Source organism: Colletes latitarsis, chromosome 14 (genome assembly GCF_051014445.1).
Source record: "Colletes latitarsis isolate SP2378_abdomen chromosome 14, iyColLati1, whole genome shotgun sequence".
Lineage (NCBI taxonomy): Eukaryota > Metazoa > Arthropoda > Insecta > Hymenoptera > Colletidae > Colletes > Colletes latitarsis.
This window is the reverse complement of record NC_135147.1, coordinates 24,394,989-24,419,786: the sequence shown is the minus strand read 5'-3', so window position 1 is coordinate 24,419,786 and position 24,798 is coordinate 24,394,989. Positions and strand designations below refer to the sequence as shown.

At 41.0% G+C, this 24,798-nt stretch overlaps 3 protein-coding genes across 5 annotated transcripts in view; 2 read left to right on the top strand and 1 right to left on the bottom strand.

Moving 5' to 3' along the window:
* LOC143350441 (putative ferric-chelate reductase 1 homolog) overlaps positions 1–7,758 on the bottom strand; it is a 34,046-nt gene extending 26,288 nt beyond the window's left edge. For both annotated transcript variants that reach the window (XM_076782607.1, XM_076782606.1), the window contains exon 1: positions 7,503–7,758. In XM_076782607.1, coding sequence (XP_076638722.1) covers positions 7,503–7,512 — 10 coding nt within the window. In that variant the 5' untranslated portion in view covers positions 7,513–7,758. The remainder of the gene's footprint in view (positions 1–7,502) is intronic.
* Positions 7,759–8,011: 253 nt separating this feature from the next.
* On the top strand, positions 8,012–20,705 carry LOC143350442 (ADP-ribosylarginine hydrolase CG3568). 2 transcript variants are annotated; one of them, XM_076782610.1, is made up of 10 exons: positions 8,012–8,147; positions 15,188–15,460; positions 16,718–16,981; positions 17,245–17,414; positions 17,900–17,971; positions 18,244–18,530; positions 18,705–18,866; positions 18,934–19,044; positions 19,537–19,721; positions 20,566–20,705. In XM_076782610.1, the coding sequence occupies exons 2-9, from the start codon at positions 15,200–15,202 to the stop codon at positions 19,719–19,721; spliced, it is 1,512 nt and encodes a 503-aa protein (XP_076638725.1). In that variant the 5' UTR covers positions 8,012–8,147; positions 15,188–15,199; the 3' UTR covers positions 20,566–20,705. The 2 variants fall into 2 exon arrangements, with proteins under 2 accessions (XP_076638725.1, XP_076638724.1); XM_076782609.1 differs by lacking the exon at positions 8,012–8,147 and adding an exon at positions 12,701–12,948.
* On the top strand, positions 20,458–24,788 carry LOC143349674 (uncharacterized). Its single transcript, XM_076781083.1, has 5 exons — positions 20,458–20,469; positions 20,566–21,137; positions 21,543–21,832; positions 23,092–23,348; positions 23,466–24,788. Exons 1-5 carry the CDS (start codon positions 20,458–20,460, stop codon positions 24,081–24,083), a joined length of 1,749 nt encoding a protein of 582 aa, XP_076637198.1. The 3' UTR covers positions 24,084–24,788.
* Positions 24,789–24,798: the final 10 nt, after the last annotated feature.

Below are 24,798 nucleotides of genomic sequence, written 5' to 3'. Positions count from 1 at the left end.
TGTGGCACCTGATACCAACGACCCAGAACACGGTAGACCCGTTGCATACGACTCTGAACTCCTTTGAACCTCGGTATACCTCCTGAGACCCTGGATTCGAAACGAGCTCCAGAATTTACATCGATGGGCAAAATTTGTAAGACCTCTCGACTGTCGCTAGCTCTCGCGAACAGACTGATGATTTCAGAGCTGGGGAACATTACATAGCCAACCTCAAACTCGTAGAATTTGGTCCTGACGACCTAGGGATGATTTAGGAAACGCAACAAACTATTTGATGGTCTGGGAGTTCACGATAGATGGTACAGGGGATCTTGGACCTGTGCAATCCAATACCAGAGGCTTTGGCGACAATTTCACATCTGCAGACGATCCAGGGTCAATACAGATCACTGTGTGTGCTCATGCAACTTGATATCAACAACTTCAAACTGTATAAGATTCCATACAGGTGATTTTTCATTCATAGAACACTCTATGAACGACTGTATACGATCCAAATATCCTCAAACTCGTAGAATTTAGTTCTGACGACCTAGGGATGATTTAGGAAACGCAATTTAAACTATCTGATGGTCTGAGAGTTCACGATAGATGGTACAGGGGATCCTGAACCTGTACAATCCAATACCAGAGGCTTTGGCGACAATTTCACATCTGCAGACGATCCAGGGTCAATACAGATCACTGTGTGTGCTCATGCAACTTGATATCAACAACTTCAAACTGTATAAGATTCCATACAGGTGATTTTTCATTCATAGAACACTCTACGAACGACTGTATACGATCCAAACATCCTCAAACTCGTAGAATTTAGTTCTGACGACCTAGGGATGGTTTAGGAAACGCAATTTAAACTATCTGATGGTCTGGGAGTTCATGATAGATGGGACAGGGAATCTTGAACCTGTACAATCCAATACCAGAGGCTTTGGCGACAATTTCACATCTGCAGACGATCCAGGGTCAATACAGATCACTGTGTGTGCTCATGCAACTTGATATCAACAATTTCAAACTGTATAAGATTCGATAGAGGCGATTTTTCATTCATAGAACACTCTATGAACGACTGTATACGATCCAAACATCCTCAAACTCATAGAATTTAGTTCTGACGACCTAGGGATGGTTTAGGAAACGCAATTTAAACTATCTGATGGTCTGGGAGTTCACGATAGATGGTACAGGGGATCTTGGACCTGTGCAATCCAATACCAGAGGCTTTGGCGACAATTTCACATCTGCAGACGATCCAGGGACAATCCAGACCTAACCCAGACCACTCTGTGTGCTCATGCAACTTGATACCAACAATTTCAAGCTGTATAAAATTCGATACAGGTGATTTTTCATCCATAGAACACTCTACGAACGACTGTATACGATCCAAATATCCTCAAACTCATAGAATTTAGTTCTGACGACCTAGGGATGATTTAGGAAACGCAATTTAAACTATCTGATGGTCTGAGAGTTCACGATAGATGGTACAGGGGATCTTGGACCTGTGCAATCCAATACCAGAGGCTTTGGCGACAATTTCACGTCTGCAGACGATCCAGGGACAATCCAGACCTAACCCAGACCACTCTGTGTGCTCATGCAACTCGATACCAACAATTTCAAGCTGTATAAAATTCGATACAGGTGATTTTTCATCCATAGAACACTCTATGAACGACTGTATACGATCCAAACATCCTCAAACTCGAGTAAACCGGTTCAAGCAGACAGGTCCTACTCTAAACACAGACGATCGAAAAATATACGATCGCGAACCACTGAATTATCATATCCTGTCCCAGCACAAACCGTATACCACTAGAACATACATACCAACGCATATAATATCAAATTAGTGAAGTTGGTGGTCGAGAAACCATGGATTCGTGATATCCGAGACGCAGGCAACCTCAAGTAGTTTGGAACTTCGGGGTTTGATATTATATATCCTAATGTTTGGGAATAGTTGTTCTCAGTGCTAACAAACTTTCCACTTACCACGATACAAACAACTTCGTAGAAGTTGAAGCAGATACAACCTGTGGATTCATAATATTAAATTCATACGAAGCTAGACCACCGGGAGTCGATACGAAAGAGCATCGGTCGAACCCGGTACTATAAGAACCCATGCAACTTAACGCAAACATTCTGGGTATAATACAGGTGATCTGATACTTGAAAGACACAATACGGACAATCTCGTACGAGTAGAACACAATGTAAACAACGTTAGACTCACGAGACTGCGTATAGACAACAGTCTTCGCGACACAATAGTATCTCCATACATGCATACGAATCTCGTTCGTTTCATTGTGTTGATAGGTGGAAGGTGCACTTAGCAACAAGTGTCTTTCGTTAGAAACGGAAGACAGATTATTGGTAAAATACTGATGCAAGTTTTGCGCTTCAAATTCACCCTTTTGTTTTGGAGCACGCGATCCTGTTGGCCAGACGATGCTTACTTCGCTTTTGGAGCTCCAGTAACGAATCCCATCGAATTGGACAATTAAATTAATATCTTAAATAACGTGTCCCACAAATAAAAATTGTCACACATATGTGAAACCTAATTGTGCTTGGTCGAGATACTCGTGTACCTGGAAAACGTCCTTTAAAATATTTTTCACCGTGATCAAATAATTGCAAATCTGCGACATGGCAAAACGCAACTCGTCCCTCGGGCAAAAATGAGTTTGACATGTCTGTCCTGCTGTATTCGATAAAGTTTCATTCTCGAACCAGTGAAACCCGATGCAATTGTCCTCTGCTAGAGTTCGATATAATCGACAGAGGTCAGACACTATTGGATCTATTGAGATTTCTGTAAATCTTTCTGTAACATAAAAATTACTGCTGCAAACAAAGAGACTTGACTCTTGCACGTTGGTTTTACAAACTCATTTTTACCGATAGGATTCATGAAAAGGTCAGTTTTGATTCGTCTAAATTATCTTCCATGAATTTCCAATTGCACACAGTCTCACGGAAATACAATCGAGATTATCGAGTTCAAAATTGTGGATATTCAGTTTCGCGTAACTGGTAATCAGAGTTTGGACGACTAATAATTAACGATAAAGGCGTTAAAAGCCAAGCAACGTTCGATTATACCGTTGTGCATTTCAAAGATGTACAGTTCGTCGTCCCGAGGAGCAGAAAAAATGCGTGTGCGGGTACCAACAATAGTATTAAACGAGGACATTGTTCTTTCGCCGGTTCTCGTCGCAACGGAGAGACAACCGGATAAAAATCCATTCATTAAAATAGCGTTTGAATGACAGATGAAGAGTTAAGGAGCACGATAATCACGGTTCGCCTATTATTATCATGTATCATTACAGCATTGTTCGAAGGAACGAGCACAAGGATTCCCGCGTCGTGTTTCGCGGTTTATTCTCCCGTGCCGTGTACGTGTTGCTCGTGGCATCGATCTATGGAATCGTGGTTTCATCTATGCGACTGCTAAAGTTATGCAAAACAAACCTTATTCACGGGGAACCAATTTTCAAATTGGCCTGAGAAATAATCCAGAAATTTTCTATCTTGCTAATTACAAAGCTCGCCCATTATTTATCGTAGAAAAGAATATTTGAAATCAAAGACAGTTCAAATAAAAACAGTCTAAATTCATTTCAGGGAAACGGCGAGTTGTTCGAAGGACAATGTGTTTCAATTTGAAACAGTATTAATGCATAACATTTCCTCCGTTTCGACCCACTGCGAGACGCGACAAAAAGATTCCAATTTGGACAGAACGAGATTTTCACGAGCACAGAGATAAGAATTCAATTTTTAGTCTCTCTCTCCCTCTGCCTTTTTATCAATTCAAAAAGTCGAAAGCGAGGAAGCCCAGCCGGGTACTCCAATCTCCTTAACAATGCGACGAAAAATGTTTAATTTAGAGAAAAAAGGTCCTTTCGCGAGCAACGTGTCACCGGATACAATTTTTATTCGTCTCTTTTGATCTCGCGAAATAAATATTTCATTAGGATCTGTCGTCAAAAAAACCCCATTTGGAGTCCTGTTTCGTTTTTCTTTAATTTCATTTGTCAATGCGAAAGCAACTTTGACCAATTTCTAAAATTCAAAGTAACGTAACACGTAAAACGATTATTAATACCAGAATACGAAATTCAGAAATGTTATCGTAAATGGATCCTTCATTGCGCTAATCTTCTTTGAAGATAGCTTTACGCCTGTTCAATTTTTAAAATAAAATTTTCCACCGTGTTACTCTCCAAACTTTGTTATCGCGCCTCGCGTTTGGGGCCCCTGAAATGTTCCGTCGATTATTAATTGCGTTTCATGAATACTCGACGCCAGTTAACGGTGAAAACAACAGCTCTCTCAAAAATTTATACGTTTTTAACGTTGCAAACGAGCGATACGCTAACTCTATTATTTAAACTTTTCCTACGACCGTTGGTAAAATCAATTTTCTCTAAGCTTGTTCAATTTTACGACACGACAGCGAGAGCAATAATTATTACAGGCGTTTTCGAATATAGAACGAGAAGCAGCAAGGATCAAATGAAAATAAATCGCCGGAATCGGATGTTCGCGTAACGACACAGATGTTGTCGGTGAATAAATCCGGGCGAATAAGATAAAATTCCACCCCCCTCCCCCTCTCTCCCTTTCCTACCAATATTCTTTAAAACGCAGACATTTTCCGCACGTGACGCGGAAATTTCACCGTGAACGGAAATTCGAAAAATGAAACGAAACGCGTACGTACAGTTGTATAGTTTGAAGTGCACGATCATCCTCCTACGCATGAATTATACATGACGGGTACACTGTATGAGTCAGCCATGTGACACATTGCGCGTCGCTTGTGTAAATAAAATAACGTTACGTATCGTCGTCGTTTGTCTTCCCTCCAATTTTAATTGCCGGGCAGATACGAAACGGGGGCTTAAATGTTTCATAAGAAATGATAAATGTGGGATTCCCGAACCGTGTTATTAAGATTACGCCAATTCTTTTCGAAATGGCAAAACACTTACGCTTCCATTTCACTCGTCGAAATTAAACGTACTTAACGAACTAAAAGGAAAAACAATGTATACTATGAGAACCAAATATTAGTTTAAAGAGAGTTTGAAAAAAAAGGAAATTTATCTGTTTGATTTCTGGATCGACTGAACTAGATAAATGTAGTTCGAATAGAGATGGAAAGCGAATTCGTTCGCGAATTAAAGAGCAATTAAGGTTGCCAGCTAACGAGAGCGCGGTATAAACAAATAATAAGCTGAACGAAAATCCCGGAATCGACGCGGAACGGTTCTCATATTCATGGAAGTTCCTTGATATAGTGGGGTCGTATACCTCGTGTTTGGCGAACATGTAGCCATAGTAACGTTACTCTCTTGTCCTAGAAATTCCTTGTTCAGCGTTGCACCTAGATTCTTGCGTAGCGTGTCACGCCGCAAATGAGTTCAATACTTGATCATTACTTAGTTCGTCGTTTAATATTTACGTATTCTCAAGCTGCTCCATTGTGCTGGAATCTTCTCATCGAGCATTCTGCCTAGATTGGATCGGCTCATCGACGTTCAAATTACTAAAATATTCTCTACTTTCTTCGTTTACTATATCCAAATAATTTGCAATTCGAATCAGCAGCGATTCTGCTTGAATCTATTTGAAAATATAGGTCTTTTGAACGCCCATATATTCATTGATTTTAACTATCATTATTCTCTTTTTCTTAATTAATTTCTAAAAATCAATATTTTCCTATTTCGAAAGAAAGAAAATTGGCTATTAACATTCCTTCGAGCCTGAAGACCTATATTTAGTCGAAAACGTTCATTACGCAATGGAAATTGAAGCCAATGAATACACGGATGCTCGTAGGATTTACACTTTTTTCAATTTGTAATTGCTTTGGTCGTTTATAAATTGTTTGCTCGTCCTAGATTCTACTGTTGGAGAGCATTGTTCTCGAAATCTTACGTTAGCACTTCGAGCCGCAAATTAGTACGTTGCTTACGTAAACCCAAAAGCTGTTGCTAACAGATATTAACAATACAGTGCACAATTTCGTTTATATAACAAATAACGGTGCATTCGTAAACCGCAAACGAGAACTTAATTGTCGTTCAAATTGCGATTTAAATTATGCCAAAGAAACTTTAAAATAATCGTATCATCATCTTCGTGAGAAATAAATAATTTGTTCACCTATTTAAAAATTCACGCGACATTTGCAAATAGAAAGTTAATAAGCTTTCCACGAAATCATTGTTGCCTTATTTTTAGACTACACTTTGCATGGAGATATGTAGGACAACGTATACATTTGTAAATTATTCGAGTCATTACCACACCGTGTATCTGACAAATACGAATAATGCACGATGGATATGCAAAATATCAATGAAGCACATTTGCCACACTAATTGCTTTCTTTCTTCTCTTGAATCATTTATCACTCCATGCGACGCAAAGGTTTCATTTGATGCATTATTGAAACGCGTGACTCCGTTATTCATTTTGAATACAGAATTATTATTCGCGAAACTATTTCATGAAACGAGGAAGCGTAATTTTAAACAAAAATTACCATCGGGTTATCGATGTATAGATAGCAATTTTAAACAAAAATGCGCCGTTTTAAAAATTTAAATATACCTTATCTGTCGACTCAATGCCAACACTGGACTATCTGCAAAATTGGAAAATATCGCGTCCCGTTTGCCTCTGTTAATTTAAAGATAGATCCGCTAACATACTTCCAACGACAGATGTCGATTCTATTGACAGCGCTGATTTCGATAATCGATTTCGAGCCGGTCGCCGGTCGAATCGAAGAAGAAAGTTCGTTGGACTTTCGAGCACCGCGGCAACTTTCTAAAATATTACCGCGACGCTTGTTTCTTAATCGAGGCGGGAAACGTTACGGGGCTGAAATGAACTCGATTCCGCGTAATAATGCGGCGTTTTCGTTTGCTCGACGATGCGGCCCCAGCCGTGCCACGTGCACGAACATAAAAACGTTCCCGCCGGTGACAGGTGCGTCGAGGGGAAACTCGTTTTTTAAGCAACCGCGCTATAGAATTTCGAACGCGGCAGCGTCGCGTTTAACCGTGACAATTTTATCCTTTTAACTGACACTTCCCCATCGCTTTTTGCATTGCACGCGTACAGCGAAAAAATCCCATTCCTTTAAATCGAGCGTCGCGCGAAACGCGAAACTGTCTCTTAACGACAGCTGCGACGACTTTCGCAACAAGCGATCACGGTAAAAATCGATCGATTATCGAACCACGAAATTACAGCTCTCTAGAATCGTCGATACGTATAAACCGCATATTTGAAACAGATTAAAACGAACCATCGTGCCGGAAATTTAATAACAACGACTCAGACGTGGAAAGTACCATAACAGTATCGTACGATGTTGATACCAACGGCACGAACGATTTCGATATTGACAAACTCGATGAGTGATTTAGCCAAAGGTGAAGATCTGTACTCACGGTGCTTCATGCTCGTCGATTATACTCTCGTCAGTTTCGGGACGTGTCCAGTCGGATTCGATTCGCAGCGGAATAAACACGCGGTCGGCAAACCGTGAAGTCACGTGTAGCGGAACTCCGGTGTACACATATAATCCTCGTCGATCCTGTCGATCCCAAGGAGCACGACGCGTCACAGACGCGTCTCGTCGCGTAAAAGCCAACGATTCATCGAAGTTGATCGTTTTCACCGCGAGAACATCACCACCTTCGACGACTACGTCCGCTGCCCGTCGATCGATGGATCCTCCGGTCGGTTAAGGTTAGTCCCCGTGTCGGATCGATCGCGACGCGATACTGCTCCTCGAGATCTTCGACTTGCGCCGCTTCGCGTCCCGCGTCCACGCTCTTCGAATACTGTTCGTGCCACCTATGCGCGCCCCTTTCGAATTCTCTTCCTCGGCGCACACGTACGAGAAAGAAGGAAAATGTGTTCTCGCTAAGTTCGGTTAGGTCAAGTGTTTTCCCGGCGTAGTCTCGAGGAGCACTTGTTGATTCCGGACGAGCATAGTTCTGACCAGAACGCCGAGAACCACACCTTACGAGAGACTGTAGTGGATATACTCGGATCGAGTTGAAAGGCCCTCGCCCGTGAGACAACGTCAGGTACGTAACTAGCCTTAGGCGCCCCCGGCGCTTCATCGATCGCGCTCCTTCGGGATCCTCTCGCCCCAGTGTCTCTCAAACTTTCCCATACTTCTACGTGAAATAAAGAATTATCTTCGCAGCGAACTTTCGCGCGAGACGTTCATTATAATTACGAATAATCTTGAACACTGTCGATCAGTTCTAGAGATAACGAGGAATTTAATTTAAAATAAATTATCAGGTGCATGGAAAATGTCGGTTTTATAATTAGCTACGGAACGAAAGTAACGCTTGTACAACTGAAAGCAGTTAATGGAAGCACCTTTCATATGTAGCACTTCTCGCGAGCTTCGTTCCAGCGTATTGAAAGTCGAGAGTTCTAAATCCCCCGAAGGGGATCTTTTCTAATCGTTTCTCGTGCATCCGTTATTGATTCTATATTTAAAAAGTCCTCTGAGTTTGTCCACGCGCGTTGAAAGAAACTCTTGCAACCGTTGCTGGCGAAAAGTCGTTGAACCTGCGCCTTAAAGTTTAAACATCGGAGAGACGTTTCGTGTACACCGACCTAATAACGTTGCTTAAAATAAGTATGCTCGTAAGCTAAGAAAAGCGACGGTCAAATGCAAATATACCGCCATGTGGTCGCCATAAATTCTTCCCAGGTAAACATGCAAATTACCATCATTCGTTATTATCTTTCGTGCGCTCAGGTGCATGCACAGATTCCTTCTCTCTGTAATCTGGTACGAACGTATTTTTTCTTCGTCGATGCAAACCTATTTCACTGTTTTTAAACATCCTTTATACCTTTTCAATTAAGGGATTAGGTAACTCTAACGGTATGGAAAACGAGGCAATTTTTTAAATTACAATGAAGAAAAAGTGAGCAGTCAATTATCCTCAGACTTTGCACTGTATTTAGGTATAACAAATATTGAAAAATGCCCTTGGCAATGTTTAAAAAATATTTATATTTTAAAAATTTTAAGAATATTAAAATATTCCATTAATTATGATAAAAGCCCTTAGCATTGACGATGAGACATTTCAATTTGTATAAAAATGAACAATATGGCAGATATTTGTAACCTAAAATCGAATTTTATCAAAAATCGAGTTTTTATTACTAATATTTTGCAGAATTATTAGACAATTTTTAAAAAAAACGGATCGTCAATGCTTAATATATATAATAGTAAGGATAACTGTAAATTTTCAAAGCAATTGATTAATTAGAACTGGAGTAATTCTGCACACCGTTTTTTAGAACATAGTGCCGAGGAAAATGCATTTAAAGTTTGATATACGCAGATATACGTCATTGTTTGAGACTCTGAATTTTCAGCAGAAACATTGTCCCGACACTGGGACCTTTCGCATAATGATTTTAAGGCGTCAAACTATTATTTAAGCCAAAAAAGAAAGGATAGAAATATTCGATATTTCAATGACGACAACGTTCCAAGTATTTTAAAGAATTACAAGTTTGAAGCTCACCAGTGACCATCGTGGATTAAGTGAACGTGTTAAAGGCCGAATCGGGTCACATAGACACGACCATAATAGAGGGGTTAACCGAACAGTCTTGTTTACCAATTGGTACGAATAATGGAGGTTTGACTGCAATTATCGACCCATCGAATCGTTACTCCTACTGAAAATATCGGGAAGGAATGCCCCGGGAACATTGCAAAGAACGTTGTACAGAATGCCACGCCTAAAGTTCGTTCTTGCATAGGTATGTTAACGCCAAAGTGCGGGTATAACTTTTACTTTAAGAATCGGGGATAGCAAAGGCGGTAGGCAACGTACCGAAACGACGTCTTGCCATTCAAGGCGAAACATAAGAAGAAACTATCAGGTATCAAGGTGAAGTGCAGGGTGGCACTTACGAATATCCGGTAATCGTCGACAATCTACACAATGCGCCTTTTAAACGGTTGTAATTCGAAGTTTTAAACAGCACAATCTTATAACAAAAGGTCAATTAACCTACCAAGCATTGCCTTCCACTCGCCAGCGAACCGTGAATCATTTCCACTGCAAAACTGATCCGAACCGAATGCAGTGTACCACCCCTCGAAATTGTTGCAGTCGTTTAATTAATTCACTCTGTAATATAAATTGATTTACTTAGCTACGAATTTTAGAAATTAATCTATCTCTTAGTGTGCACAGAAAACCAGGCTATGCTTACCTAAAAAAAAAAATCCACCGATTTAGGAAAAGTGTTAATAATAACGACACACGAGCAAGAAACATATAGTTCACATTTTATTTACATGGACATTCCTGAGAAAAGCTAAAAAGATCCACAGAAGACTAGCAGATGTTATCTAACGTCTGCTAACGTCGTCTTTAAATTTAGATACCATGCAGTAAATATAATCACGCTTATTATAAGCTCGCAATCCTAATGCAACGAGGAAAGCCTCCCCGGTTGGTTGGCCAGTGCATTAAAATCGTATTCTAAGACGGTGAATCGTAATATTTTGTTTCCCGGTGTCTCTGAATGGAGCGTACGAAGGGAATGAATTTTTTAAAAGTCCCGTTATGCCCGGCGGTAAATAATTAGTAGTCACCCAGCGTACTCGCTTAAGGAATCATTCAGAGATGGCCGACTCGAGCCGTCCCTGAATCGTCCCGAGGAGAGAGGAACTAACTACTTGGCTCGAAAATGGGGGTACGGCGTACCGTACGTTCACCGTGCTGCGTTCACCTCAGTTTTATCGACGTATTTTTCTCATTCCCTCTCTTTCCTACGTTCCAACGATTTCCAGACGTTCGTTTACGCGTGCATCGCATACCTTTCCATCCCTCGCCCGATAACTGTCGTCGACCTCGTGCAATTTCTGCCGTACCATGCGAATCGACGCGCGGACAGGGCCGTCGTGTTCGACCGACGAGAATGAATATCAACAGACGAAATCGATTCGTACGTCTCGTCGCGCGATTTTAAACATTCCACGGATTGTCGGGGGCACCGAGAAACTTGGGAACGGCGACGGGTCACCGGTATGCTTTTACCGATATTCCGGAGAGTGTGAATCGTAAAACCGGTTCTCGGCGACGAGCGTGTTCCGAAAAATTTTTCGGATGAAAGAGCCGCGCGATGTACCGGGATAACGGGTCGCTGCAGGTGTTAAATTTAGCGTTTTCTTCGCGTTGCGAGACTTTGTGGATTCTCAACGGAACGGGTAAACGAGCGACGCGAAGTTCGATGGAAACGCGCCGTCGGTATCGACGCGTTTGGGGCGATGGCCGTTGGATGGTGCTCGAGTCAGGGCGCGAGATTTTCGTAATTTAAATTTTTCGCGGCACTGTGAGTTTGGGTAAAAGACTCGATTACTGTCGCCTGTACGATCAACTCTAAGATTGCTCCATTTATTTATCGGAAGCATAGGTTTCCTCGTCTTGTCTCTTGTTGTTCGATATCTTTAATTTACTGTTATTTATAAAGTCAGGTTAAGAGACTCGATTACTGTACTCTTAACCAAGAATCAATCTTGGGGCACGAACTCGTATAGAAATAGAACTCTTATTTATTATTCTCGCGACGCCTGGGAGCGTCCCTCGTTCGTGAATGTTCGTTTGTTTTTAGACACATCGAGACAGGGAACATCTGTGAATTTCGTACGAACCAATAAAAAAAGTATTAATAGCGTGTATTCTTAGAGTACTATTCATAAATATTTACATGATTTCGTAAAAATTATTACGAAGATGGCTAATGATACTAATTGCCTTGTTTTTAGTGTTATCATAATACAATTGTGTATTATGCAAATGAAACATATACCGAGCGATACTATTTTATACTATAACGACAGAACGTTAAGTGTAATAATAGTTTAACGTTTAAAAATAATGGAGTTATCCTAGTGTGATCAATATCTACAAAAATCCCTTCTTCGCACACTCTCTAAACAAATTTCTTTGTTGGGTGCGAAGAGTGATGCTATATATAGGCCTTCAATGTGCGACCATGTATCATTTTCAACGCCCTTGGTGACGTAAAAAGCCAACGTACATAATTAAAAAAAATACCCTGTACGTGTGATTATAACGTGCCCCTATGTTTTGTGCTAGGCCAGGCCTGAGGACGGTTTCAACTTTTGGGTATACTTTTGCACACACGACCTACTGTCTCGGGGACAAATAAATAGAAACCATATACGTGTTCATTAATAATATTAAAAATAAGTTATTCCACGAAATATCCAAAACATTTTCGTTACTCGTGATATAAACAATTGTTTCAAATATAGTCTCGGATTAATGTTCCACTTTCCATAATTTTCCAAGTACTTTTGCGTAATGAAAACTAATAAGCAGACGATCTTGACGCGAAAATGAAACATTCGACCAAAAATGACAATCAACTTTCGATTAAAAAATCGCGTACGCACACCCTGTACGCGGTGTAAGGGTCAAACGATCAACGAAGTCAAGTCGACGCAACTTTCGGTATCGTCTTGCAGCGGGAAATCTGCGCGAGCGCGGACCGACGGAGGACAGGAATACACGCATGTGTATTTCGCGTCCGGTAGCATAAGTTCCGTTCTGCGACTCGTCTCGTGCGGACGCGCGACAACGCCATCCGACCGTGGTCGCGTAAACTCGCGCGGCGATTGGCGAATTTCGGGGCGGGGGGGTCCACACGCGAATGGTATTGCGGGACGCGTCGTCGCGACGCTGCATTCCGTCCACGGCGCCATAACGCGCGACTTCCACACGCACGCAAACCGATCGCCCAACCGGCGACGAAGCATACTCCGTGTCGGTTGACATGTCGCTGTTCGCCTGTTGCATCCGTCGGGTGAGTTTTACCCCGTTCCCGCCACGAACACTCACTCCTCGTCGAATTTCACCCCCACCAGAAACGCGTTGGATCCTCCGAGGCAGTAGTTCTTAACCCCCTTTCCGCAACAGGGATGTAAATGATTCCGGAAATAACTGTTTTATAACTGTTGTACGAAGGCTTTGATCAATTATGGCGAACCAATATTCTACCGATACTGAAACGATTTCATATCGATTCCATATCGATTTTGACACGGTTCGGTACTGTAAGGGTTGTAAGATCGACACTGATTTCGCCGATACAGAGTTTCGTAGATAGTGTTTGTACAGGAATCGAGGAAGGGATGATTCTGTGGGAAAAGACACATCGAAAATAGAGAATGAAATTTTTTCGTTGGAGGATTCGTTTTCCAGAAAATCGACTTTGTGTGCGCGCAACAGAGTCTGACTTGAACTTCAGCGTAAGGAGAATAGGACGGTAGTGGACAGACATACCAGAGCAACCCATGCGTACGCAATAAATTTTCAAATTCAATTATCTCGAAAACGAAGCCTCGAATAAAAAAAATTTATCCTTGATTTTTTATTTGCTTTTCGATGACACATTGAAGGTCCGGAACAGAAATCGATATAACAATTTTGAGACCCAGAATTGATATAAATTTTCAATCCCTGTTTAAATATCGGTTGAATCGACGTTTTTCAACCAGTGTTAACAAATTGCATATGGTAATTATCATTTCCCAACTCCTTACGATGTACAAAAGCATATTACGTAAGAATTTTAGTTTTTTGAGGTCACTGACCCCGTGGGTCACCACACATTCTTCGCCTAGTTTACTCCACGTGCGCCGGTACGAGGCGGGTTGCTGCATTTCGGGATCTATTTTCGATATTTCAAATAACGTTGAATAATTAAAAAAGTTCTAGTTTAAGAGACAACTTTTAATCAGCTTTTGACACGCGCGCCATTACGTCGACGATTACTTTTTCGCGACTAAATCGATAAACACGGATCGACAGCCTGTGGAATCCCGACGATAAAACAATTCTTAATCCGAGCTTAAAAAAATAAATGTTTACTCTTCCGATGTCTGTGTGCCTTTCATTCCGAGCGGCTTACATCGCGATGGAGGCGTTCGTTCGAACTGTTGCAGGCGTCGAAACGATACCAGAGTAACGGCGACAGAACGTAATGGCGCGTAGGTCGTCCTTGATAAGGATCGACGGTACATAGCGACGATTGGAATAGTCATAAGGCTTGGATCAATCGAATGCCTCGTACACACGATGTACGCTTTTCGCATCGCGTGGCAAGAGCACGGTTCCGATATCGCGAAACCCGTCCGTGCGACGTTTGCTATCGCGTCGAAACTGAACTGATTGCATCACAGCTTCATTGTTGTGCATATTCGCACGTACACGATTCATCGAATGGCGACGCGAGTTTAAAGATATCAACCCATTTATGGTAAATGTAAAAATTCGAGGACACCTTTGCAGAAAGACAATCTCTTCCTAAGAAGCAATCTTTATGAAAACCAACGGAAAAATGAGAGAAATTGTTAACTATCACATCCGTTAATAATAAGGAGACTACGTCGAGGGCTGAAAAATTTCAGTAATTCGTTGATGCCTCGATTGGGAATTTAAATGTCCAGCTGGTGAAATTTTGTTTTCTGAGAAGTTCGGAAGCTCGTGGGGGATGGAAAAAATATAAGAAACCGCTTGTTTACCAGAAAAAAAATCGGTTCAGCGTCGATTTTTTCCACGGCCGCGGGCTAGCCTTAATTCTTGCTCACCCCTGTCGCTCAGGTGGCAGAATCGGTAAACAGAAAAATGAAGTTAACTTCGCGTTGCGGGGCCGACGGGGACCGGGAGCGTGTTCAGCGTAACTCGCTAGGGTGAACGGATACATTTTCCGCTACTTAACGGATTTCATGCTCAACTATCAAAGAGATCGCGTCCTTGCTCTAATCAGCGCGCATATTAATAGAACGGGACTTTGATTTTGCAAATTTTCTTGGAATCGTCGCGCTCCCGGTTACGCGTGTCTTCCGCGCGAAACAAGTGGAAAAACAGTTATTTTTGACACCGGGAAAACGAATTAAAAAAATGGAAATTTATTTGCCCTACCGTAGGAATTATTTTCATTAAATCCCTCCTGGATAACCTGCAATTATTTGTTACTGTTACTTGGACAGTTTCTCGATCGTATTTACGTTGACTCTGCGTTGTTTCGCGCGATTTTACAGAATCATCGAAGAATGGAGGACGCTCATCAGCAGGCGTTGCTGAAAGAACCACCGGAAATATCGTGGGAGAATACCTTGGGCGCGCCACACGGCGTGCCATTCGACGACGACACGAAGGAACTCCTCAAGAAATGCCTGGACGTCACGGCACCGTCGCCCACGACCCTGGCACAAATCATCAAGCGAAGCGAGGCCTTCCCTATATACTTTCCAATTAACACCATGAGATGCTCTGCCCTAAAAGACAGAGGGATCAGCAACGACATCCTCGAGGTTTGGCTCCTTACCTCCGCTTAAGAGGATACTCCACTCCGAAAATCAATTTTTTTAACGGTTCAAGTTTCAACACGCATATTTGAATCCAAACGTTCACAATTTTTTTCGTGGAACAATATTCAATATTTTAGAAATTACCAGTAACCATAGTAAAGGAATAGACGAGCTATACGAGATCTTGTACATTATGGACTTTCGTGGGTGGGTGCCTAAATTCGGCGAAGTTGAAATATTTCAAATCGTTCTAAAAAAATTATTTTTGGTCCCGAGGATCAATTACAATCATTCTTGGTCATTACACATACCCCCGAAATCCTACGCACTTTCGAGAAAAAAATTCATTAAGTGGATAAATTATTCGACAAAATTAAAATATTTCAAATCGTCCTAAAAAAATTATGTTTGATTCCGAGGGTCACTTACAATCATTTTTGGTGAATAGACATACCCTCGAATTCCTAACCAGTTTCGAGAAAAAAATTCAATAAGTGGATACATTTTTCGACGAAAAAAAAAATTTACAAATCGTTCTGAAAAAATTATTTTTGGTTCCGGGGGTCACTTACAATCATTTTTGGTGAATAGACATACCCTCGAATTCCTAACCAGTTTCGAGAAAAAAATTCAATAAGTGGATAAATTTTTCGACGGAAAGAAAAATATACAAATCGTTCTGAAAAAATTATTATCGGTTGTAGGGATCAATTACAATCATTATTGGTCATTACACATACCCCCGAAATCCTACGCACTTTCGAGAAAAAAATTCATTAAGTGGATAAATTATTCGACAAAATTAAAATATTTCAAATCGTTCTAAAAAAATTATTTTTGGTTCCGGGAGTCACTTACAATCATTTTTGGTGAATAGACATACCCTCGAATTCCTAACCAGTTTCGAGAAAAAAATTCAATAAGTAGATAAATTTTTCGACAAAATTAAAATATTTCAAATCGTCCTGAAAAAATTATTATCGGTTGTAGGGATCAATTACAATCATTCTTGGTCATTACACATATCCCCGAAATCCCACGCACTTTCGAGAAAAAACTTCTTTACCGAAAATATGTGTGGTCTTCCGCAATTTCATTTTCTGTCTCGCTTTCTCTTGTATTGATTCGTGTAACCTGTTGGTAATGTTTGCTTTGTAAAATATACGACTTCGAGGTGTTTGAAATTTCTAGCGGGGTTTTTAAAATATTGACTTGCAATAAATTTGACTCGAAATCTCGATTCTGATATTTGAATTGTAGATGAACGTGAATTCGGTTTACCCTTTGATACACGAGGCGATGTTACCGTTGCTCGCTCGGTGGTTGAAACATAAACGACTGTACGGCAGTGCCATCGAGAGGGCCATGTACATGGATATGGGATTGATACAATTCATTCACCGATTGTTGGAAAAGAGGGCGGTGCATTTCTATGGGTCTGACGATCGATGGAAACTGATCGATGGTAAGACGGGCGTCGACGGATGGGACAACGTTGGCACCGATCACGAAAAGGAGCCTCTGGTTAGTTTTATATTTTTTTTGTGGTATATAAAATAATTACCAACCGTAAACAAAACGTAAACAAATAGAAAAGCCTTTCGTTCCACTTTTTTTCAATACATTGCATTTCAAATATAATGTTTCATATATAATAAGTGCTACTCGAGTCAGAAATAGAATTTTATAATTTAGATTGTAGATAACAGTCTTGAATAAAAAAAATTGGAGGCAGTAGGTGTTAATGACGTTAAAGATTTTTAAAAAATGGATGTTTTTAACGACAGGTTCTAACGAAATGTTTGTCTTACGACGAGATCAAGCTTTCTGCGATGATGGCGATGTCCTCTCATACCGAATTTATAAACGATGGCTCGCGAGAGAACAGAGGCATCGTGAGTACCGATCCAGACTCCATTCAGCCGAGAGGAGTCATTATAGGTGTCGTGGGACCAAGGTTTCCTATGCTTATTTAACGCTTACCGTTAAGAAGGTCTTCTGGTCTAGAACTTGAAAACTTCTTCTTAAGATAGTTTCTTGGGATATATCTAAATAAATGTGCAAAAGAAGCTACTGTTTGCGAATAATAATTATTAAAAGGCACCCGTTTTCGATCTTCTAAACCAGAAAACCACTTTAAAGGGGTGTTCGTTTTTTCTCGTCAAAAATACATAATACTTGCCATTTTTAAGGAACTATAACACACACAGATTTTAAAGACGTAAAGAGATATTTAATACATTTGAAAAAAGCACGGTTAAGGTCAATTTCCAAACTCCTATAGCTTCGTTCGTAATTCCAATTTCTTTACAATACGTACTTTTATTAAAAAATTTAAAAAAGAAACGAATACCCCCTTAATTGAGCTATCGAATGCACCGGCACGTTAGCACTTCCGCGTCGACAAAGCACTCGTTTCATCTTTCGTAATGCTGTCTCCAGATTCGAACGACCACGCGTCATGGAGTACCAAGACATCCTAATTACTCCTCTGCAGAATACAGCGGATCACGGGTGAGCTATGGAACTTGTCGCACAGACTGTACACACGCATTATATTTATCTAATCGCTCTTTTTAAACGCAATATATTGACTCGCAACGTACGATGTATCCACCGATAGATAAGTCAGCAATAGCACGATTAATAGGATTAAAAATCATAGACACAATTATGTTTTCGAGTATTAATACGTTTAAACGTCACTGAAATTTCGAATCTATTATTTAAAAAATGTTCGAACACGAAACGACGGATTTTGTTTATGATTTATGATATTGATATAGGTACGGACCAACGACGAATGGAAGTTTGGAGACGGAGCATGGATTGCGCGTTTTATGGGCGAGATTTTACGGCGAAGTGTATCTGCCACTCTACGAGGAGACCGTGAAACGTGTCAAATCGAAGGACAATAAAAGATACCTTTCCTTATCCAGTCAAACTGTCTTCGACATCGAGAATTACATGAAACGAATCCTGCTATCCGTGGAAATCATACTACTCGAGGCAAACACGCGAGCCGAAAAACAAAACACCACTGCCTTCCTACACGTCGTAGGATTAGGTCTCGGTAAGTGATCGTCTTTACAATTGTGAGATTAAATCTTTGATAGTAGACAGTACAATTAAGAGACAATAATAAATTTTAAATAAATGAAAATTAATTCTTTTGATTTTTGCCAATACATTTGGTCGATTGTAATGTATATATTAATGACTATACGATTAAAATATGATTTCCCAGGGGTGTGGAAGGTAATTCAAGATCAAGAAATATACTTCCTAAAGACGTTCGAGATCGCCATCAAAAAGATGAACAAGAAACTGAGATACGTATCCGACATAATGTTCGCGTACTTTGGACAACAAAAGTGTGGCGACGCGGGGAACGGCGACTACCTTGGAGGTTTGCTAATAACTTCGATCTGTCGTTTCGGTGGGAACGATTATTACAAATCAGCGTTTCGTTACAGATATAAAGATTCACTTCGCTCTTAGGGAGCCACACAGCAAACTGTTCAGAGCCACGGACGCGAACAAGCTTCTCGTGGTGACGTACGCGTGGGACGGAAACGCAATGCCAGGTTGTTGAATGATAAAACAAAAATCAATATAAATATACGTGCAAAGCTTGAAATTAATACAGAGTGTTCGACCCTGGGAAAAATTTTAATGAGAGATTCTAGAGACCAAACTAAGACGAAAATCAAGAATACCAATTTGTTGTTCGAGGCTTCGTTAAAAAGTTATTAACGTTTAAAGTTCCGCTTGTAGGGCGGCAGCTGTTCGCAGATCGCCATTCTACAGACGGAACTTTAAACGTCAATAACTTTTTAACAAAGCCTCAATCAACAAATTGGTATTCTTGATTTTCGTCTTATTTTGACCTCTAGAATCACCCATTAAAATTTTTCACCTTGTATACTCAATAGTTCTCTTTAAAAACAATCTCAACCATGCAATCTAGAATCACTAGATCGTTCGTAAAGTGGAGAAACTATCGAAAATATTCGCATATTCTGCGATTTTACGTTGCGTGGAGAGTCGATCGTTAAAGTCGATTATTATTCACGCAGGAAACGAATTTTGGAGCGGATTCCTGGCGTCGAGCGGAGATCCTGCGGCGGCCTGTAGCACCCAAGTGGCGGAATTACACACGTCGAGGATCAATCCTCGAGCTTGCGGCGCGAGCTTGCACGTCGCATCCGCGGAGCACGGTATTTTGCACATATCGGATTATGCGAAGCTACACCTTGCTTAGGTGAACCTTTTACTTCGTCCTCCAAAATAATAAAATAATAATTTGTAGATTACGTAGTCTTTGCAAGCTCTGTACAGTTTATTAAAATATTTTCGACCTGAAACTGCAGGTAATTCACGGTGTAAATTGGGTCAGACTTTATGGCTTTGTTTTCGAGTTGAATTTAAATATCAATCGATTACCCCCCAAAAAACCATATTTTATTCGTAACCTGGATGGCCTTAAATGATAGTATTCAAAGAAAGATAATAATAACCTTGCAACGTTCTTGGTATTTCCACCTGGTATCAAGAAAACGTGCTATTATTTAAAAATAAATGAATCATCCAGATGACCTATTTCAAGTACCCTACTCAGTTTATATATTGTTCAAAAGTTTGTAGCATCACGACGCAATGAAGCTTTGTACGGTAAACTTTGCGAAAACTATGCGTTCTGCAAATTATTATTATCGTAACTAGACTGCGGATGTTGAGAAACAAGACCTAAAAATTTTATTCATTATTAAATAGTTTTGAAGATTTATTTTTATTTTGTAAAAATAAGATTTACCAAAGGGTAATCATTGTTACGAGTGACAGAACAATCACTTTGACATCCTTGGTAGATTCAGTATTAACACTACAACTACCAGAATTGGTCAGAATGATCAATTTCTAATGAAAATTGTAAAAAATATACTCGACTGAATTTTTGCTATCGTTTTAATTTCTTAGATATAAATAATATAGCGTTAATGGAAGACCTTGTAAGTAAGATCAATGCACGAATACCCGCAGTCTAGTGGCAATAGAGGCCAGTTTATGCTCGATAAAGGACTAATTGACTGTAAATGTGATTGCAGGAGAGGGCTGGCCCGGTGGGCACAGGTCAACGAAGACCATCACGGTCTCCTCGAAGTCAGAGGAGCCGCAGCGCGGACGTGGACTGTTTGAAGAAGTACACGGAAAGACGCGTGGAAGAGAGAAGGCACACGGAGATCGCGGACACCAGCAAGCTGGATCCATCTCGATGGATCCCTCTTCCGAAAACGAGGGCTCAACCGGCGACGAAGAAGTCGCCGCAATCGTCGCGCGACGAAGAGAAACGACGCTCCGTGTCGATCGACGTGGACGAGAAACGTCGCTCGGTGTGCGTCGAGGTCGACGTCGAGAAACGACGCTCGGTGTCCGTGGACGTCGACGAGACCGCGTCGCCGGATGCTGGCAAAACGAGCATCGCCACGCCGAAGAAACTGTCTCCCACGAAGGAGGAGGAAACGAAAATCAGCGAAAAGAAAAACGATATACCGTCGACGGCTGCGCACAGAACGACGCCGGGCAGGAGCCAAAGCACGGACGTCGGCCATATTAAGAACGAAAAGCTCGAGGAACGAAGGCACACGGAGTGCAGCGATCCACGAACGATCGCGACGAGGTTGACAGAGCACATTTTCTTAGTCAAAAAGAAACCAATGCCGTGAACGAAATCCATATATAAATATATATGTATACATGTATAATCGACCAAAATTAACTATCGTGACTCGTGGCTAAAGATACCGAAACGTTGCACTAACTGTATATCGATGATAGATGGTACACGTTACTATGTTGCCGTGCGAATTATATTTATATATATGTACATATGTAATTTGATGTCGGTTTGTGTGGATAGAAAAAAATAATAATAATAATAATAATAATAATAATATGTATGACCGCAGAGCTATATCGTTTGCCGGTTAAATGTAATACGTAAATTGACCGTGTTTCCGGCGTTGAATGATAAATCTATCGGGGTCTCGACACACTGGGTTTCTGAATACCAAATACCATTTAGGTGGCTACCGCGAATTAACACCTCAAGGTTCCGCTACGACGCGTCACCGTTCGCCAGGATCAGCAACAGCGATATCACGAAATACGCCGCGACCAGGTGGATGACGTTCGTCAAGAATCCGTCACCGAGTCCGCTTCCGCGAATGAACCCGGAAAGAAAGCCGTCGTCCTCGGCGGATGCTAGTTCCGCGCCCGAGGACTCGCCGCGAAAAGACATCAAGGGCGATTCGCCCAAGTGGGAACCGATGCGAAAATTCTCACCTGTGCCGACAACGGGCGACAGGAATCAAGGTGAGAGGACAAGCCATCCTCCAAGTTTACAGCTTCCTCGACCTTCGTATTATCGAGTCGCCCCATATACCGTATCGTTAATACCTTCCCTTTGCAGTAGATATACGTATACATGGGTATTTTGCATTGTTGTTGCAAACAAATCTTGATTACGTATTTTTAAAAAATACCGAAATGGATAAGATCGTTTTCGTCTTATCCAACCTTGCTCAGATTATGAGTTATCAAAAGTGAACTGATTAATTTTTCATCGTACACTTTTAAAAATTATGTTACACCTGATCTTTACTGAATATTAGAAAAGGTCGAAACTCACCTGTTTCTGTTTACGAAAATCTGAATTAACAGCCTCCATTAAGGTGTCAAATCACTTGGATTGTCACTGTATATGAAGATAAATTATAAATAGTATGTTTACTGTGTTGCAAACATAAAAGTAAACTATAGGAAAAGATGGCTACATCGTCGACTTACCTATATGGCAAAATAAGCACACAGTCAATTCGAATCAATTACCCGCGAGGACAAAGTTATTAACAAACGTTCAAAGTATGCACTCGGAATAGTCTTGAGTAATCCGAGAAATATTTTTATATCTTTTAAAGAATTACATACGATCGATAAAATTGGCTTTAGCAGATTTGCCATTTTCCGACAGAGTGTCTTTTAATAATACTCGTTCCATTTGTGTACGGGTAATTCATTAAAATATGAAATTAACGTTGTCGGCGATTGAGACGATATCTTCGTATCTCGCTGATTCAGATAATATTATACCAGACTACAGAAATATCCTAACGTCGATTATGCGTGGGATACCGGAGCCCGATTTATCATTTTCGAGGATGTCATTCATATTCCGAGTTTGACAGTCTCTGCTTACAATTTTAAACTTTCTTTGGTGCTAATTATACAAAAGATAGCTGTATTTTTACTCAAAGTTGTATCTACTGATAAATTGTCCATGTAATTGACCAAACCAGACAAACGATCGTAGTAAAACTATAATATCTTGATAAATGTATACAATAATCAAGACTTTAATATGTCTACTTCTCCTCCCCTTACTCTGTCGATAACAAACGAATTTACTACCGTATAGTGTTATATTTTCCATTCGTAATAATATTCCCAAAGAGGGAATGTCAGACTCTATTGCAATAAATTACATTATCTTTTCGTAAAAACTTGAGTCGAAAGCCAAATACTAGACACGTGTTTTATTTAATAAATTTAAAAACTTTAATGGACGATTGCAGACGACTCGAATGCCAATCGAGACCAACCGACTACGAAACTGTCCCCTGACTCCAACGAGCAATCCAACAGGCTGACCCAGCGTATGCGGGATCTCTACGATTTCAAAACCGAGAACGAATGGCCAAAAAGAGCGGCGAATGCTCGACGTCAGAATATATGGATCAGCAAGAGCAGCAGCGAAGAGGATAGAACTCTTCAACCGGTTCGCAGAAATAGCCAAGACTTGGAGTTCAACGACAGAATGAACGTAATTAAGGTAAGCTATACTCTCTACACCGACATAATTACTTGAGAAAAATATTTTTATAACGAGGTGTCAACGATAACTAAAAATCCTATATAAATAAGAAATATTCTGTTCCTAAAACCATAGCTGAGGGACACCAAGGTACAGTCGGATCATCAGAACCCCAAACCAACACCGAAGAAGGAAACGCAGTCAGGTGGTACGGACCCATTGAACAGAAACTACGAGGAGCGTTTGAGGAAGTTCAACGAGAGGCTAAGATACAGCGAGGACCTGGGTACAGCGAAACCGAAGATAAAAGAGAGGAGAACCTACTCCGACGACTACGAGGAGAAGAATCGTCGAGCATCGACTCGATCTGCGCAATCGATGCAGTCGTCGCGCACGGAGGAAAGACAAGACGGCCGACAGCAGATGGAAAGGAAAAGACACTCGAACGCTAGCAATAAGTCCGTGGGAAGTTACGCGGAGGTGAACCCGACGAAGAGAGATTCACGTACGAGCGACGCCAGCTACGCGAGCGTCGGCCTCGTCGCCGCGAAAAGGTCCAGCGTGGACTGCAAGAGCACCAGGAAAATGGTGGAACTTCCGCCGCGAAGGGCTTTCAGCCAAACCGAGGAAAGACCTGCCTCACCGGTGCCACCTATAGAATGGAACGACGAACGCTACGTGGCTGCTCGAATGAAGCAACTCTCCGAACGCCAGAAAAGGGACAGCACCAGATACAAAGTGTACCTGACGTAAACGGGCGAACAAGTGTTCCTGAGACTCGGTGAACGTTTCCGGATCATCGTTGCCCTCCCTCTTTAGGACAGAAAATACGTAATACCTCGGTGGACGAGTTTACAACCTAAGTACAGTGAGTGTTCGCGTCTCGAGGCTCTGGTGTACCCGGGACTGATTCGCCTATATGGTCCAAAGATCCCCAAGCAGAATTATCAACCCTCTCGACACTTCCCATAACCTTGAGTACTATTGCAAGCAAGGAAGTTTTCTCTAGGGTCTTTACAGTCTGGTTGAGTCTATAATTAATAGCAACACAGCCGGATGACAGACCCAAAAGAACCTAGCTACAGAGAAATTGCGTCCATTATTATGATAACGTGTTGCATGTAGTCGTTGAAAGATCTCACGTCCTCGAAACGTTCCACTTTTTCCACGTTCGATGTAAGACTTTTGAATATGTGTACGCCAGTGACAAGGGAGTTTATATATCAGTGGTTTATTCTTCGATCGCGATTGTGGTGAATATGTAAATGTCTTTCATGGGGTTCGATTAAGTATATCGAGAGATGTTTTGATACCTTTTGAACTGTTGACGCACGATGTTGAAGGTATACTACGCCACGCCGTGTACGGCTGCAACTAAACGTTATTTGCAAAACCATGCTACAATATTGTACAAACGATGTAATACGATTTAACTAATAAAATATTCTTTGAGAAAGACGGGAGTTCG

What these genes read in the sequence shown, in the direction of transcription:
- LOC143350442 (XM_076782609.1), top strand. Translation starts at nt 12,919, where the DNA reads ATGTCGCTGTTCGCCTGTTGCATCCGTCGG. An exon ending in TCAGCAACGACATCCTCGAG is followed by an intron (nt 15,461 to 16,717) that starts GTTTGGCTCCTT and finishes TTTGAATTGTAG; the next exon opens with ATGAACGTGAATTCGGTTTA. An exon ending in GAACGGCGACTACCTTGGAG is followed by an intron (nt 18,867 to 18,933) that starts GTTTGCTAATAA and finishes GTTTCGTTACAG; the next exon opens with ATATAAAGATTCACTTCGCT.
- LOC143349674 (XM_076781083.1), top strand. An exon ending in CCACGAACGATCGCGACGAG is followed by an intron (nt 21,138 to 21,542) that starts GTTGACAGAGCA and finishes AATACCATTTAG; the next exon opens with GTGGCTACCGCGAATTAACA. An exon ending in ACAGAATGAACGTAATTAAG is followed by an intron (nt 23,349 to 23,465) that starts GTAAGCTATACT and finishes CTAAAACCATAG; the next exon opens with CTGAGGGACACCAAGGTACA.